Source organism: Prionailurus viverrinus, chromosome A1 (assembly GCF_022837055.1).
Source record: "Prionailurus viverrinus isolate Anna chromosome A1, UM_Priviv_1.0, whole genome shotgun sequence".
Lineage (NCBI taxonomy): Eukaryota > Metazoa > Chordata > Mammalia > Carnivora > Felidae > Prionailurus > Prionailurus viverrinus.
The window spans coordinates 141529012-141547309 of NC_062561.1; the positions used below are offsets into that span (position 1 = coordinate 141529012).

General features: G+C 41.4%; 1 protein-coding gene across 3 annotated transcripts in view; it reads left to right on the forward strand.

Annotated features, from left to right (window-relative positions):
* Positions 1–18298, forward strand: part of IQGAP2 (IQ motif containing GTPase activating protein 2) — a 298358-nt gene that overhangs the window by 238581 nt on the left and 41479 nt on the right. For all 3 annotated transcript variants that reach the window (XM_047859837.1, XM_047859848.1, XM_047859856.1), the window contains 4 exons: positions 5727–5810; positions 7396–7467; positions 8490–8559; positions 10764–10972. In XM_047859837.1, coding sequence (XP_047715793.1) covers positions 5727–5810; positions 7396–7467; positions 8490–8559; positions 10764–10972 — 435 coding nt within the window. The remainder of the gene's footprint in view (positions 1–5726; positions 5811–7395; positions 7468–8489; positions 8560–10763; positions 10973–18298) is intronic.

An 18298-nucleotide genomic window follows, 5' to 3' on the forward strand; every position in this document is an offset into this window, starting at 1 on the left:
TTTTTAAATTAAAAATGAGAAACACTGTGCAACTCACTCCACTTTTAAACCCTCAATAATGCATCTTCCTGTATAATTTTTAATCATCTCATAGCTTAAAGGAGAAAAACGTGTGCTCATTTCCGTAGCTAGTGCAAAGGCAGCTGATAAAGTTCCAAACCCATTCCTAACATTGCTATAATAATTGTGTTGAAGTTTTAGCTTAAGGAGATTGGCATCTTTGCAATGATGACTTTTCCAGTTCAGTTATCAGTATGTCTCCCCATTTATTAATTTTTCCCACCATATAGCACAAAATTTACTCCTTCCTCTTTAGTTTACTCCATTGGTTAGTTTTGGCTCTTATGAATGTCATCTTTTTATCTATTGTTATTTTTGACATATGGAAAATGTATCAAGTTTAGATACACATTTTATAGCTAATTACTTGGAAGAACTCAGTTTTTTTTATTTATTTAATGTTTGTTTATTTTTGAGAGAGAGAGAGAAAGACAGTGTGAGCAAAGGCGGGGGAGGGACAGAGAGAGAGAGAGAGAGGGAGACACAGAGCTCAAAGCAGACTCCAGGCTCCGCACTGTCAGCACAGAGCCTGATGCAGGGCTTGAACTCCCGAACTGTGGGATCATGACCTGAGCTGAAGTCAGACTCTTACCGACTGAGCCACCCAGGAATCCCAGAACTCGATTTTAATAGTTGTTCAGGTGACCCTCTTGACTAATAACTACTTTTTACATTTCTCATTTTTTTTAATTTTTTTTTAATGTTTTTATTTATTTTTGCAACAGAGAGAGACAGAACATGAGCAGGGGAGGGCCAGAGAGAGAGGGAGACACAGAATTGGAAGCAGGCTCCAGGCTCTGAGCTGTCAGCACAGAGCCCGATGCGGGGCTCGAACCCACAGACTGGGAGATCATGGCCTGAGCCGAAGTCGGACACTTAACCAACGAGCCACCCAGGCGCCCCAGTTTCTCATTTTTTAAATCTTGTAATCTGTCAAGGAATAAATTCATATGACCCTAATAGTATAGGACACTCTAAAACACTGAGGACTTAAAAACTATGTGGGCTTTAAATCCCACCTCTGGGAATATGGAACACAGCTACTTTTCCCTATTCCTTCCTCTCAGTGCAACTAAAAGCCCCAGACATTATATGTAAACAGACAACACTGTGGAAGATGGAGAGAGAAAAGCCAGACTGGCTAGGGAACCTTGAGATCCAAAGAAGGACATGGAGGCGAGTTTCATGGTTTTCTTTGAGCTTAAATATCTCAGTCTTGCTGCAGCAGAGTCTGGCAGCATGGAAATGCTATGGGTGCAGGCCAAAATAAAAAATAAAAAAAAAAAAAAAAGCTCCAGCAAAAACCTGCTGTCTGTGGCCAAAGGATCAGAAAAGGTGCAGCCCACAAAGACAAAACTTTGAGATAGTAACCACTCTCCTCCAGCCACACACCACGGAAAAAAATCTTGACCCCACACCACTCATGCCCCAAAGTGGAGAGCCTGGCCCTCCACCCTGGGTAGAATCTAACCAAGTATCCAGATTACTGCAGAGGCCACTTCCGTGGCCAGAAGCAATAATGTGGCCACCCTCCCTTTCCTTGCTGGGAGGTGTCAAAGGAGGCATGGTGGAGTCAGGACTTGGATCACAACGTGGTGATAATGAGGCCACCTGCCCCAAAGCCTTCTGCCATCAGTGGGCAGCACATGGGAAATAGTACCAGGCACCACTAGTCTCCCAGGCAGAGTGGTACCAGCACCAACGTAGGTGGGTAGTTAGAGCTCCCACCTCCCATTCAATGTAATAAGCAGCCCCCACCTCAGGTGTCAGTAGAGGCCAGGTGGAGAACTTGAACTTCCACCCTTACTTGCCAGTAATGAGGCAGCACCATGACCCTTCCCTTTCCAAAGCAATGTCAGGGAAACACATTAAATGAGTCCAGAATCTCATCATGTAATATCCAGATTTTCCAAATTTCGGTCAACATTTTAAGAAACAAGCAAGCTATAAATTTTCAAAGGTAATCAATAGATGCCAATACAGGTGACAAAAATGTATAATCATCTGACAAAGATTTGAAAAGCCAAACAAATTTTAAAACTAAGGACTAGAACAAATTAAAAAAAAAACTCAATGGATAGACTCGGCAGCAAAATGGAGGGAACACTGGAGTGAATCAGTGAACTAGAGAATAGAATCATAGAAATTACCAGATCTAAACAACAGAGAGAAAAGATTGAAAAAACAGTGAACAGAGCCTCAAGGCATCTGTAGGCCCATAACAAAAAGAGTTCACGTTTGTGCCATCAGAGTTTCAGAGAAAAAAAAGGGGAAGTAGGGGCGCCTGGGTGGCGCAATCGGTTAAGCGTCTGACCTCAGCCAGGTCACGATCTCACGGTCTGTGAGTTCGAGCCCCGCGTCGGGCTCTGGGCTGATGGCTCAGAGCCTGGAGCCTGTTTCCGATTCTGTGTCTCCCTCTCTCTCTGCCCCTCCCCCGTTCATGCTCTGTCTCTCTCTGGCCCAAAAATAAATAAACGTTGAAAAAAAAAATTAAAAAAAAAAAAGGGGGGAAGTAGTGAAAAGGCCCTGGTAGAAATAATGTCTGAGAAGTTGCTGTCTGTGGTCAGAGATGCGGAACCACAGAGGCATGAAGCTGAGTCAACCCCAAAGAGGATAGACTCGAGGAAATGCCCAGTGCAGAATTCATGATCCCCCCCCCCAAGATATTCTTTAGGAATGAAGGGGCAATCGAGGCATTCTTAGATGAAAGAAAGTTAAGAGAACTTGTCACGAGCATACCTGCCCTAAAAGAATAGCCTAGAAAGTTCTCTAAACAAAAAAGGAAATGATAGAAGAACTGTGGGGAAATCAGGAAGGAGGGGAGAACAACTGAATGAGTACAAATGCGGGTTCAATACATTTTCTTTTTGCTCTTGAATTTCCGTAATTAGGTTCACAGTTGAAGTAAAAGTTAAAACACTGATGTGGTTCCAAATATGTATGTGGACAAAATACAATTGTATTATAAAAGGGGGTTGGCAGTAAAGGTATATGTAGGAAGTTACGGTTTCTGCACTTTGCTGGAGATCAGATTATCTGTAAAAATGAAGCAGCAGTTCTTATCAGTCAGTTTGGACATTATCCATCTTTTAAATTTTTGTCAGTTCATGGGGACCCAGTTTTGTCTATCAGACGTTCTTGGGAGGGGCACCCAACAGAACCTATCAATTTTAAATACCAATTTTTGAGCCAATAATACCCTACCTTGATGGAAGCATCCATACAAAATACATAATAATGTGTGTAGAGGGTTGTTTACAACGGTATAGTATATAGACACCACGACGTTTTGCCTTTTTTCAGGAAATATGTAACAAAAAGTTAATAAATCTTTTCGAGAGTAGCTAGGTCAAAGTAGGGGTAGGTACATAGGCACATTTTACTTTACAGCTTTTCTCTGTTTTTGCTGTATATCCTTTTATTTTTTTTTAAGTTTATTTATTTTGAGAGACAGAAAATATACTCACAAGCGGGGGAGGGCCAGAGAGAAAAGGAGGGAGAGAGTCCCAAGCAGGCTCCATGCCGTCAGCACAGAGCCCAAAACAGGGCTCATTCCCACAGACTACGAGATCTTGTCTGAGCCAAGATCAAGAGTCAGACATGTGACTGACTGAGCCACCCAGGAGCCCCTACTGTATATCCTAATACATCAACTTCTAGGCATTGAGTACAGATGCTTGGCATAAAAATTTATATCATTATTTTATGTTGTCCTTTTTTTTGTTAACAGGTCACATCATAGTATAGGCAGCAAACTACAAATTGCTTTTTTTCTTCGCATTGTATCTTGGAGATCTTCCTACTCCTTGAGATACAGAACATCCCTGTAGCCAATGTATGGGACTCGTTCTTCTTAACTGCCATGTAACATCCCTCACTATGACTGCAATTGCACTTGATCTGTATCCCCATGTGTAAACATTCTGCTCTATACATGTTTGGTATTATAAACAATGCTGCCATAAAAATCCTTCTTCCACACAGGTGCTTTCCGTAATTTGATACTGCTAAATTCCCTCAAAAAGACTATACCCATTTGTTCTTTTCCTGAACCTTAGTCCCCTGTCTTTGCGTTTTCATTCACTGCTTGACAGGTGGATAAGGTAGCAACTTTCCCAAAATTATTCTGGCTGCTGCCCCGGGCTCCCTCAAGCTTAGAGCCATCCCACATTTTTTGTAGATGTTCTTACATTTTTGTAGAAGTTTGTTCTGTGGTTCTCTCTTTAATCCAATTCCAGCTGTCAGCTCTCTTGCAGGGTCCCTCAGAGTCGTTGATCCGTATGCTTTCTTGTTTCTAGTACTATCGTGAATTGTTTTAAAAGCCTGTTGGTGAGATTTGGGGGAAAGTGGGTGACGGATACATGAAACTCAATGTATCATTTTTAGAATTACCTGAGAGTCTCTATTGCAAAATTTAAAGTATTTTTTAAAAGCAATTTGTCATTTCTAGAGATTTGAATTGAGACCAGATATCTGGAGCAAGGGCTCAGTTGCTCTCCCCCACCCCCCATACTGACTGGCTTATTTTAAATCATCACAGAACATTTTTTTTTAATGATAAAAATTCCGTGTACCTTTTTTTAAAAGAAAAAATGAGGTAGATTGATACAGATAGACATGAAATTTATAAAAATAATTTGATTTTTTGTGTTTATCCCCTTTAATAAGGAAACTTTATTTCATTTCTAATTTGAAAACAAAACCAGAGAATTAAAGTGAGTTACATAGTTAGGTTTCAATAAAAAGATTCTCAAAACTGAATTAGAATAGGGGTGTCTGCGTGGCTCAGCCAGTCAAGCATCCGACTTCGCTTGGGTCATCATGGTTTACAAGTTCAAGCACTTCATAGGGCTCTGTGCTGTCCACAGGGAGCCTGCTTCAGATCCTCTGTCCCCCTCTCTCTGCCCCTCCCTAACTTGTACACGCACACATGTGCTCTCTCTCTTTTTCTCAAAAATAAATAACATTTTTTTAAGTCTGTTTCTAAAAATAATTGATTGGGATAAACTTCAACAATTTGGTATTTAATAATTTTAAAGATAACAGTTTGTTTCCAGTTTTTGTAAATGTTTCCTATAAAAGTTCCCTTTGATGGTGATAAGCTAGTAAAGCTTTGATGATGAAGCATCACTAAACTTTATGTAAAAATAGATAAGATAATAAATGATCAATCATAGCACTTCTATTTTAGGGATCCAGAGTTACAAATGAGTCAAGTATTTTTCTTCCTTTTTGGTCTGGGCCATGGTAGGTCATTTGTTGTAGTAAAGGTACTTATGTAAGTCATTATTTTGAAACATCTTATGTTATAACCAAATGATACCAGTACTCAGTTAACCTGTTTGTATGTTTCAGGGCAATTGCATTTTATTACTTCTTACCACCCAGAGCTTTGGTAAAATTAAGCTTTCGCATGGGAAAATGGGCTTCTACCTGGTAACTGTGCTTTCTGGAGTTCGGGACAAGCTTCTTCTGTGAGCTGGTGCATTCTGCTCAGTGTAACGTCCACCCCTAGTGATGGCGTTCACGTGAGATTTCGAAGGGAGGGTCCCTGACAGTGTTCCAACTCACTGTCTACTGAGATGTACTCTCTTCTTGTGCTTTCTAGAATCAACTGTGAGAAACTGTTGCACACTGATAATTCTCTAACGTGCTGTTTTCCACAGGCTTTTTGGAAGGGACATAAGCAACGGGAAGCATATATGCGCAGACGGCAAACATTCATTGATAATACTGAAAATATTGTGAAGGTAAACATGCCTTCCTACCTTATTAAGTGCATGGCTTGAACCTTGCTTTTCATTGCAGTTCTGCTTCTGGAAGACAGAGTATGGAAAGAGTACATGGGAGGCTTAAAGTCAGAATTGAGTCCTGGGTTTGAGTCCCACATCCATTACTCACTTAGCTGATCATCTTCAAACAATTCTGTTAAAACACTGTAACTGGCTCAGGTTCTTTATGTGGTTATGAGAAGAATAATCAGTAAATGCTCTTTCTCTGAGAAGTCCAAATTGATTATTTAAGCTCTGGGGGAAACCAGCTGTATTTTGCATCCCTCTTATCATATGCACTAATAATATTAACAAGGCTCAAACTTCACAGTCGAAACCTGAGTTATTAGGCAAATGCAAAACCAGTGAAAAGAAGAAATAGAACTAATTACGACCTGGATATGCGGGGTGAGTGAATATAACCCAGCTTTCTACCCAAGCTGATGGCTCTCAGTTTCAAGAAAGAAAAGGCACTGGGGTGCCCACTCCCCAGTGCTGAAAACCAAAGGATTGGCAGAACTGAACTTGCAGACAACATGGAAATCCAGATGAGATTCGGAATAGCAAGGCTAGAGAGAGATAGGAGTCACATGAGGTTAATTAAAAGACCTTTTAAACTGAGAAGACAGACATCATCCAGATCCATTGTGCTTCTCAGTGCTGTGCTGTGCTTGCTGTGGAATGCGTGGCTGTTCTCTGGGAGAGCTATAGGTCCCTGTCGGTCCCTCATGAGAACTCTAGACCTGTTACCCATAAACAGCTAAAGGATACTGGATGCATTTAAGGGAATGAAACCCTGGCCTTTATTTTTGGTTCCCTGTCCCATTGCAACTCTCAGCAAAATGCCTTGAGCTCTTGGTTTTTATTTACTGAGATTAAAGCACAGTGATACAAAGCTAAATTATCTTCCTCATCATAAGGTATAAAATACTTTGAACCCCTAGAAGAAAAAGCAATTAAAGAAGTAGGAGGTTAAGATTAGGCTTTGCTGGGGCGCCTGGGTGGCTCAGTTGGTTAAGCCTCCAACTTCAGCTCACGTCATGATCTCACAGTTCGTGGGTTCTTGCCCTGGGTCGAGCTCTGTGCTGACAACTCAGAGGCTAGAATCTGTTTCGGATTCTGTGTCTCCCTCTCTCTCTGCCCCTCCCGTGCTCATGCTCTGTCTCTGTCTCAAAAATAAATCAACATTAAAAAAAATTAAAAAAAAAAAAAAAGATCAGGCTTTGCTCAGCCTTGAGCATCCGACTTTAGCTCGGGATCAGAATCTTGCTGTTCATGAGTTCAAGCTCTGCATCGGGCTCTGTGCTGACATCTCAGAGCCTGGAGCCTGATTCATATTCTGTGTCTCCATCTCTCTCTGCCTCTCCCCTGCTCACACTTTCTCTCTCTCTGTCTCTCTGTCTCTTTCAAAAATAAATAAACATTAAAAAAAAAAAGATTAGGCTTTGAGTATTATTTGGTGGGCTTCTAAATTTACCAGAATATCAGTATTATCCTTAGGCTGCATGAAAAGACATTAAAGGTGTTTTTAGTAATTGCCTCAATGTCTCTAACTCATTTTTAGATCCAGTCCTGGTTCCGGATGGTGACAGCACGAAGGAATTACCTTTCACGACTACAGTATTTCAGAGATCATGTAAGACACACAAGAGTGGATTTTCATCCTTAGAATGAATTAAATGAATGCTTAGCATTGAATGAGTTTTATTAAGTGGTGGAAATGTTTTTTAGAAGAGAAGCCACGTGGAAGGCTGTTGGTATATTGTACATGCTGTTTGCACAGTGTTCCTGTCTAGTCTTTGTATTAAATAGAATATTTTGTCCAGAAACAGAAAATGAAATGTTTTCTTAAATATTTTTCATCCACTTGCTCCCTTTTGTCTTAACACACACACCAAACCTTTTAATTTGGCTAAGTGATACTTTCATGTCTCCCCAGCTGCCTGTGGCTCAAGTTTTAAAACCTCAATTGTGACTTAGCTGGATGGATAGTTGCAAACCATACATCAGTAACCTAACATACTTTTTAACAGCAAGTCCAGAGCTAAAGGGTGGAAATGAACAGTAGGAGAAAACAATAGGTCTTAGAACTCAATATGGTAATATTTGGAAGCTTTTTTTTCTTCTTTGAATTAAGAATTCATGTTCAGAGTGAGACTTCACTAGTGAAGACTGAATAGGAAATGTGTGAGAAGAAACGGCTGTGGGCTAGTAATGCTAAAGAGAGAAGATTCCAGTCAAGTATTTTCGAACACTGCTTATAAAGTTTTTATAACTGGTAACCAGTGAAGAAGCCCACAGGAGGAATTTTTTCAGGATCTTGAAAGAATGGATATGTGAACATAGATTAGATCATCTAAATTTGGGGCTAAAATTATTTTCCCCTTTAGATCTCTTTATAAACAGTCCTATACAACCTTGTTGATACTTTTAGCTAACATATCTGACCCTTTCTTCAAAGAAAATGCAAAAAATAGTGAACACACCACATCTAAATGCTGTCTATTCTAAATAGTGTCTCTTCTTAAATACTGTCACTTCTGGGTTGATTGGTTGGTTGGTTTGTTTAATACTGTCAGTTCTTGACTAGTTCTGAATTCGACAATCGTGGAGTAGATGGACCTCCAGAAGATCATGACTGATCTCATTCTTTTGCAGAAAAATGAAATTGTGAAAATACAGTCACTAGTGAGAGCGAACAAGGCCAGAGATGATTACAAAACACTGGGTAAGTTGGGAGCATAAATCTTCCTCCACTAAGGGTAGAGTTACGTCTGGATAAACTCATCATGAGTTGACAATATCCTAAGCCAAAAGGACATTGAACACACCTACCCTACAGAACATCACAGCTTAGCCTGGCCTGCCTTAAACTTGCTCTTAGGGGCGTCTCAGTGGCTCAGTTGGTTGAGCACATCCAACTTAGGCTCGGGTCATGATCTCACAGTTTGTGAGTTCGAGCCCGGCGTCAGCCTCTGTGCTAGCAGCTCAAAACCTGGAGCCTGCTTCAGATTCTGTGTGTCTCTCTCCCCGCCCCGCCCCGCCCCGCCTGCAAATAGAGTGGTTTTGTGGTAACTGAAATGCAAATTTTCATTTCTTTCTCAATTCAGCATCTTTATAAGACTAAGGCATTTTTAATCTGAAAGAAGAAAGCCATTTTTATTAGTCTCTCATTATCCATTTTCACCCATTCCCCCCAGAGAGGCATTGAATACACTCAGGCTTAGAGGTTGCTGCAGCTGTGATATGGCCTGTAAGTGCTGACTAAGAAGGTAGGTGATTACCTGCAATTAAAGTACCCCAAAGTGATTGCCAGCATGAAGATGTCACAAGCCTACTATTGACCGACGAAATCTTAAATTTGAGCCATAATAATTAGTAAAGCTGTAATATTCATTTCTAACAAGTTTGTTAGCACATACAGAGATAGAAGGTCATTAGGAGCAAGAAGAGAGAACTTGAGACCAAATGAGATGGCTCACGTTCTCCCACTTTAGCTACCTACATGAGCTCTGGAGCATCTCTCAGGCTTTTTCTGATACAGCTATGTCACTAGCAACACCTTTGTTAGAAATAGTAGAACAGAGGGGCGCCTGGGTGGCTCAGTCGGTTAAGCGGCCAACTTCGGCTCAGGTCACGATCTCGCGGTCCGTGAGTTCGAGCCCTGCGTCGGGCTCCGTGCTGACAGCTCAGGGCCTGGAGCCTGTTTTGCGTTCTGTGTCTCCCTCTCTCTGACCCTCCCCCGTTCATGCTCTGTCCCTCTCTGTCTCAAAAATAAATAAACGTTAAAAAAAAAAATTAAAAAAAAAAAAATAGTAGAACATAAATTCCCTTGGGCATCAGGAAAGGAAGGGGGTCCCAGGATCCAAGGTAATTTCTCCAATAAAGCCCATCAGAAGCGGCAAAATGCTGATAGTGATGGTGTCTAGATTTAGTTCATGTGAGGTTCATGTTCTTAGTTATTTGTGTTGCTGGTTTACCTCTTTTTTTTTTTTCCTTCCTTTGAATGTGAAGACACCCCAGAACCAAGCTGGCAGTTAAAGGAAAATTGATTAGGGCCTCAGTGTAAAGGAGAGGGTGGTGACAGAGTGGCCACACCGGGGCTGATTTGAAGTCATCTTCGTGTTGTTGCTTGTACTCCCTTATCATTAAAAGTCCAGATAGTTTATTCATACAGTTTGCCCAAGTAGATTTCACTAAACGCCTTAACAAATACATTTTTTGTAAAGTTAGAGTGCTAGGGATTTAATTATAATTCATGTTCAAAGCACTGAGGAGAAACAGTTTTAAACTTCAGACACCCCTCTGAACAGTTGAGGCTGGTCTCCCAGGTTCTCGGTGCCCACTCTTGGTCCATGCTCAAAGGACAAGGACCAGATTTCAATTTCTAACATAGAACGTGTGTTCCGCTTGTCACTCCATGGGCTCCCGAGTGGCCTTACAGGTCTCCCCTCATTGACTGTTTCTAATTCACCTTTCACCTAGTTCCTGCTTCTTCCCCCATGGTCTTCTGGGCTGAGAGGAAACTTTCCGTTTCCTGTTGCAAACACACAAATCCCTTATCTGGCTCAGCCCCCAGCTCTCAGTGATAACTTAGTTAACATTCTTTCTCACGTTTCTCATCAATAAGGCACGGATAGATAGAACTTTCTTCTCGGTGGAGAATCCTGGAAGCAGGATGCAAGAAGGCCGATAAATGAGAATTAGATAACTAGAAAATAGTAAGGCCAGATGACATCAGTGGTGTGCACTCATTTATATGATCAGTTTCCTTGTCCAGATTTAACCTGGGAAGAATAAGTCCTTCCAGAGACCCAAGTGCTTCCGCCGCTGTGTCTTTCTACTACTGCTGTATTGAGATACCTGATTTCCCCACGACCGATGGTAATTCCAAACATGCCTAATTAAAACAGCTTGTTCCTTTCCCCGCAGTTGGCTCCGAAAACCCACCACTAACAGTGATCCGAAAATTTGTACACCTGTTGGACCAAAGTAACTTAGATTTCCAGGAGGAGCTGGAAGTAGCACGATTAAGGGAAGAAGTCGTGACCAAGATCAGAGGCAATCAACAGCTGGAGAAAGACCTAAACCTGATGGACCTCAAGATTGGGCTCTTGGTGAAGAACAGGATCACGCTGGAGGTCAGTGCAATCTGTGGGGCTGCTGGCTCTCAGAGGAGAGAAGGGGCACGTACGTTTGCCCACAATGCCTTTGTCCAGCTAAACTCATTCGGAATCCAGGATGTGTGGTCCAACTTCCTGGACCATTTTTCTCATGGTTCTCAGACCTGCAACATTTTATGCCCCACCCCTAGATAAGATCTTTTGTAAGGCTTCTTTACCATTCTGAAATGAAATGACGTGAAATGAAGCCTGGTTACGTATGTCCCTCCACAATAAGACTTTACACGAGTATAGAAAAGTAATGTATAATAAAAACATGGACTTGGGCCTGAAAAAACATGGGCCAAATGCAATTAGAAGATGTGCTCAAGTTGCCTGAGGCTTGGATCTCTTCCCAGAATAACCACAGATTGAACAGTCTACCAATAGCTGCAGACGAGACTCTGGATACCAGTGAGAGGTGGAACTGTAGTGATTTCATCTCCCAAAATGGAAAACGTCTCTTTGCAAAGTTCACAAGAAGCAAGGAGTTCTCCCCCACAGAATTGCAGTCCTAGAAAATCCAATATATATTAAACCTGGGGGGAGGTATTTTGCTTTCACCTAAAGCAATTAGATTTGAGACTCAAATAATTACAGAATTTTGACCTACATGAATGACCAGCAGGACACCGAAAAATCCAGCCATGCAAAATAGGGACAGTTATTTACACAGGACTGTCGTACAAATCGCAGGACAGTAGTGCTCCCTGCCCCCACCCAGTAGAAGCCAGCAGTCCCTTAGAGTTGTTAGGGTGTTAAAAAAAAAAAAAACCTTTGCACATTTCCAAAATGGTCCCTACGGAGTGGGGTGGCCCCCAAAATAGCCTCTAAGTAAGTAATGCTACAGTTGTGTATCTTTATGAAACTTGTTAATGTCAGAGCTCCCTCAAACTATGTGAAAAGTTTCATTTTTACCCAAGAAATGGAAATTTGTAGGGTAAGATCTCTTACCATGTCACTGTCCCAGTGCCACATCAGTTTTCAGAAAATGTATAGGTCAAGAGGGGCATAGGGAGCTGACCTTCTGGAAACACTGAGAAAGCTACCATGCGTCAAACATAGAGTGCTCACTGCCACTGAATTGAATCTATGGTTCTGGAAAACTGGGAGATGAGCAGCTCAGAAGGCCAGCAGATAAAAGGACATGAACACCCCACTCTTGTCTCCAGCCCTCACAGAGAAATAGTGAAATAGTGCACAAAAGATAAGGAAAGTAGAGCAATTTACAAAACAGGAAATGATACTCTTTTCTAAATATTAAAAAAAGTATAGTGTAAGTGTTCTGTATTAAGTCTGTTTTCATTATTTTATCCGGAAGAACCGTAGTCCTCTCCTTTTTAAAAATAATGTGTTTGTGTTTGGCAAACATGAGAATTTTTCAAGTGTAATATATTCCAGAAGGTCCTTCAGAAAACGCCTTTTATAGCCTTAAACTACTGTTTTACCCAATTCCCATAAAGTTGTAAACAGGAAATGCCTTGCCTTTTAAAGTAAAGGCTAGTTGCAAAATAGTAAATGGTAGAAATAACATGTAGCTTGTTATTCATGTGGATAATGAAACCATGGCAAATTTTCAGGTTTTTTAAATGTTTAAGATTGTTCTTTTAGGTAATCCTAATTGATAGCTTTGTGAAACAGCTATTTTTTCAACTTACCTTTTCAAATGCCAAGTATTGATCACTTACTGGAAATTAAAACTAAGGATTATTAAATATATGGTCTTTAGTCTTACAGTAGCATTTTTAGTTTGATGCTAAGAATAGTACTGTTGAAGCTTTATTTATAATAGTGAAAAAGTGGGAAATAACCCAAACACAAAAACAATAGAGAACAGCAGTAGGTTATATAGCCACAAAAAATAATTTTTCCAAGGCAGGGCCCTAATTCAAGGGCAGGGGGAAGAGTGTGCAGTGTAATAGAGAAGACCGTAGTACTTAAAGCAGTACAATTTCATTTGTTGTGGAAAATATATATATATACTTAAAGCTAGGGAAAAAATGATTTTTCTTTGGGTGGGTGGTAAAATTTAACTTATTGATCCTTTTTTATTTTTAAACAGTAAGCATATTTTTAGTGAGGAAAAAATACTTTTTGTGATGTTTATTTTCTTTTTTTTAATGATAAACACAATATTATTTTTCTTAATATTTTTACATTTATTTATTTTATTTTTTTAATTTTTTTTCAATATATGAAATTTATTGTCAAATTGGTTTCCATACAACACCCAGCGCTCATCCCAAAAGGTGCCCTCCTCGATAACCATCACCCACCCTCCCCCCCTCTCACCCCCCATCAACCCTCAGTTTGTTCTCAGTTTTTAAGTCTCCTATGGTTTGGCTCTCTCCCACTCTAACCTCTTTTTTTTTTTTTCCTTCTTCTCCCCCATGGGTTTCTGTTAAGTTTCTCAGGATCCACATAAGAGTGAACACATATGGTATCTGTCTTTCTCTGTATGGTTTATTTCACTTAGCATCACACTCTCCAGTTCCATCCACGTTGCTACAAAGGGCCATATTTCATTCTTTCTCATTGCCACGTAGTACTCCATTGTGTATATAAACCACAATTTCTTTATCCATTCATCAGTTGATGGACATTTAGGCTCTTTCCATAATTTGGCTATTGTTGAGAGTGCTGCTGTAAACATTGGGGTACAAGTGCCCTTATACATCAGTACTCCTGTGATGTTTATTTTCAAGAGAGAGGGAGACATAGAATCTGAAGCAGGCCCCAGGCTGTGAGCTGTCAGCACTAAGCCCGACATGGGGCTCGAACACACGAACTGTGAGATCCTGACCTGAGCCGAAGTCAGGTGCTTAACCGACTGAGCCACTCAGATGCCCCAGGGAAAAATATTTTTAAAGGAAGTTGCTTAGTTTGTAAAGAATAATTCCAGCTCTCCAAAGTAACCATGTGTCTTAAAATTCTTCTAAAATTGGCATTCCTTGGGGGCACCTGGGTGACTCAGTTGGTTAAGCGCCAAACTCTTGATTTGGGCTCAGGTCATAATCCCAGGGTTTGTGTGATTGAGCCCCACATCAACTCCACGCTGAGTATAGAGCCTCCTGTAAGATTCTCTCCCTCCCTCTCCCTCTGCTCTCCCCTGCTTACATGTGTTCATTCTCTCTCTCTCTCGCTCTCTCTCTAAAAATTTAAAAAAAAAAATTTTTTTATTTAAATTGGTGTTCCTTACTGGGCTGGCTTAGTCAGGAGAGGGTGCAACTCTTCATCTTGAGGTCATGAATTCAAGCCCTAAGTTGGGCATAGAGCTTAATAAAAAATAAATAGGGGTGCCGAGGTGGCTCAGTTGCTTGAGTTTTGGACTCTTGATTTTGGCTCAAGTCATGATCCCAGGGTCAGGGGATGGAGCCATGCTGAGAGTGGGGCCCGCTTAAGATTCTCTCTCTCTCGGGCACCACTGGGTGACTCAGTCATTAAATATCTGACTTCGGCTCAGGGCATGATCTCACAGTTCATGAGTTCAAGTCCCACATCGGGTGAGCTTGAGCCCTGCTCCATGTGACCTGGAGCCTGCTTTGGGTGAGCCCCACTTCATGCTCTCACACTCTCTCTCTCTCTGCCCCTCCAGAGATTTTCTCTCTCTCTCTCTGCCCCTTGCTCATTTGTGCCCTCCCTCTGTCTCTCAAAACAAAAAAAAATTCTGTCTCCTTCCACCCCTCTCCCCAGCACGTGCTCGCTCTCTTGCTCTCTCTCTCTCTCTGTCTCTCTCTCTCTCTCTCTAAAATAAAAAATAATTGGTGCCTGGTGGCTCAGACAGTTAAGCGTCTGACTCTTGGTTTCAGCTCAGGTTATGGTCTCGCAGTTCAGTGAGTTCAGCACCGACAGTGTGGAGCCTGCTTTGGATTCTCCTTCTCTGCCCCTCCTATGCTTGAGCATGCACTCCCTCTCTCTCTTTCTCTCAGAATAAATAAACTTAAAAAAATAAAATAAAATTTTATGATAAATTGGCATTCCTGCTAGAAATCACAGAAAGTCAGTGGATGAGTGAAGTGGCTAACATTGGTTTTAGGCAAAAACATTGGCTTGTAGATGGAAACAGAACAACTGGGGTAGAAGTTTCTTAGAGATATAGGGAGGAAGAAGGGTATAAACTCAAACTACTCTGAAAGAAAATCTGGATAGAAATTAAAAGTAGTTTTTTTAATGTTTACTTATTTTTGAGAGCGAGACTGAACGCCAGTGGGGGAGGGTCAGAGAGAGAGGGGGACATAGAATCCGAAGCAGGCTCCAGGCTCTGAGCTGCCAGCACAGAGCCCGACATGGGGCTCAAACTCACCAGCCATGAGATCATGACCTGAGCCGGAGTCTGACACTTAAATGACCAAGCCACCCAGGTGCCCCGAAAGTAAAAGTCATCTTGAATCCCTGAAATTCCCAGTGATGAATGTGGTGTATCGTAAGAGACTTGAAGGCCAGAGCTGCCCGAAACCCAGGTGAAGACTAATTTTACCGCTTCATTACACCATTTCACTGTGTATATTAGCAGGTTTCCATGGGCAGGTTTCTTAACCTCTCTGAACCTTGTTTTCTTCACTCAAAATGTGCTAAATGTTTCCCATATATTGTTTTTAATCTTGACAGCAGCTCACACTGCTATTATTAAGCCCGTGTTATAGACTTAGGAAACAGGTTTAGAGAGGTTAACCTGCACAAGGTCGCAAAGCTTACTAGGCTTCGCAGATACCCCTATTTTCGTGTCTCCAAAACCCCAAACCTTGGACTAGTCTGTAACTTCCATAAACCTTTTCATTTTACCGCATATAACCTGCATGCAGGTATCTGTTATTAGGGGAAGGGACAAAATGGTGGCAATATGAAAATAAGAGAATGTCATGAACAAGTTATTAAATAAATACTGTTGCTCCTTCAAACCATGATTCTTCAAATGTTCAGTATTTATTGGTAAGAATAGAGGACATTAACTTTCTATTAATGAAAAGCATATGACTCTGTTTGGAACCCCTCTCTGGGTTGGCCTTCGGCCCCTTCTTCAACCTTCCCAAAGAAAACTTGCCTTGCCACAAGAGCCGTCTTGAGCAAGGCATAGTTTCCCCGGAAAGAATGAAGAAAGAAAGGCTTATTGCCGGTGCTGCACTTGGACCTGCAGCCGATACTGTTCCATCCGCACAGCTGCTAACTCCCTCGCCCTTCCCCTTCAGGACTCAGCCTCTGATACTCCTGCTTCCCATCCCAGATGACTCTCCCTGTCCTGTCCTCGCCAGAGGTCTCTATTTCTAATGCAGAGCAATTTAGTTCTAGAAGCCCAGGAGCTTGCTTGCCACGCCCACTCTCCTCTTGTGTGTACGTCAAAAACCATGATGTAAAGATGGACTCTGAGATCAGAACATACGAGAAGTCTTCAGTTTCCAGATCTACCTCAGTGGACAATAATTGGAGGGAGAGTTAAATAGCAAGTTGTTTTTTTTTTCTGCCATGTATTTAAAACCAAGATCATGTGTTTATTCCATGTATTTGAGGGAATTCAATGGTCTATACCTCGCCAGTTACTTGAAGACAAGAGAGCTGGGTTGTCTGAAACTCTAAACCAGACTTCTTCTGGTGATGTTTTAAGACTTGCTGTCAATAAGGATGTCAGGCAGCTGCCTGCCTAGACTTCCTCTTAACCTCCATCTGGTGCTAAGCACACTTCCTTTTGAATCCTGAAGTATTTTATATGTCTGTGAAATGAAGGTGACAATGTTGCCTTTCTAAAAAATTTCATGGAAATGCAAATCAAATCCCCCTCTTTCCGCATATGAGCAATTAAGAGGACAGACGTTAAGTGATGAAGTCCAGGTTTTCCCTAAGCTGAGAATGGCAAAGAATAAAACCACAGACCTGGAGGGCAGTGGATATCACCATATAGAACCATCTTATTTATCTCAGAGCTCCAAGGGCTTTTTCCCACGTGTGACTGAACCAGGGAGAACGGAGTGGGAGAATGGGGTGCTAGGAGGTAAGCAGATTTAGAGCCTGTACACAAAAGCTGACAGTGGTTCTCGCCCCCAGGGCCAATTGGAAATGGTGGCAGGCACATTTTTGACTGTGAAAATGACTAGGGTCCCTACTGGTATTTGGTGGACAGAGGCCAGGGATGCTAGATGACCAGCAGAACATGCACAACAAAGCTTTTTATTGCCTGAAATTCCTGGAGTGCCCCCCTCAGTCAAGCATCCTAATGCTGGCCGCAGATCAGCTCCTCACATGGAGGCTGGGCTAAGAGCTCGGGGAAGCAGATGGAAGAACATTTAGGAAAAACAGCTTTATTGCCACCTGTTCTGTGGAACAGTGACCCATTGTTATGTGGCAGAGGAGGCATTCTAGAGCAGTGGCGTTCATGTGAGTCATGTGCCCTTGGTGGGTCATGAAATCAATTTAGTGAGTCACATCAGCAGTCCTTAAAAAAGAATAGAATAAAAGCAAATTGAAGGTACCAGAGTGTATCCCAGTAGTATGGCTAAGTATTTCGTAGTGCGTGTGTGTGTGCACGTGACTGTGTGTTTCCCAGCGAAAGATGTAAGTTGTATTTTCTGCAGTGGATCCCCGTAAAAATGTGTGACAGACCCTTTTCTAAAAGTTCTACTCTTGTTCGTGACTCTTGAAACATCTGAAAGGGACACAATAGCCTGAAGGGACCTCTTGACGATATTTGCAGCCATCCCTTTTCCAAGATTCTCTGTAAATGGTTAAAGGAGCACGACTGACAAAAACTTTGTTAAAGATTTAGGGGATTCCTCTCACTTCTGTCTCTAATCTCTGCCTCGCGTATTTTCTTGCAAGTGCTTTTATAGTTGTAGATCTAATTCATTCTTTCAAAGTGTACACTTTAATGGTGTTTAGTATATTCAAAAAACTGTGCAACCGTAATTTCCATAATTCTAAAACATTCACCCCAAAAAGAAACCCCAGAGAAAATGTTCTCAGATAGTGTGTGCATTTTATCATATGTGAATATCATTTCAGTTACAAAAAAAAATTACACCTGTATTCATTAATGGTTATTACCTATTCTCCCCTATAGCAGAGCAACCGTTAATCTATTTTCTATCTCAATAGATTGGCCTGTTGTTGATAATTCAAATGAATAGAATCACACAGTATCTGGTCTGTTGTGACCTACTTCTTTGACTTGATACAGTGTTTTTAAGGTTCACCCATGTTTTAGCATGAATCAGTACTTCGTTCCATTTTATTGACAAAATTCCATTGTGTGGCTCTACCACATTTTGTCTATCCATTCATCAGTTAATGAACATTTGAGTTATTTCCCCTTAAGGG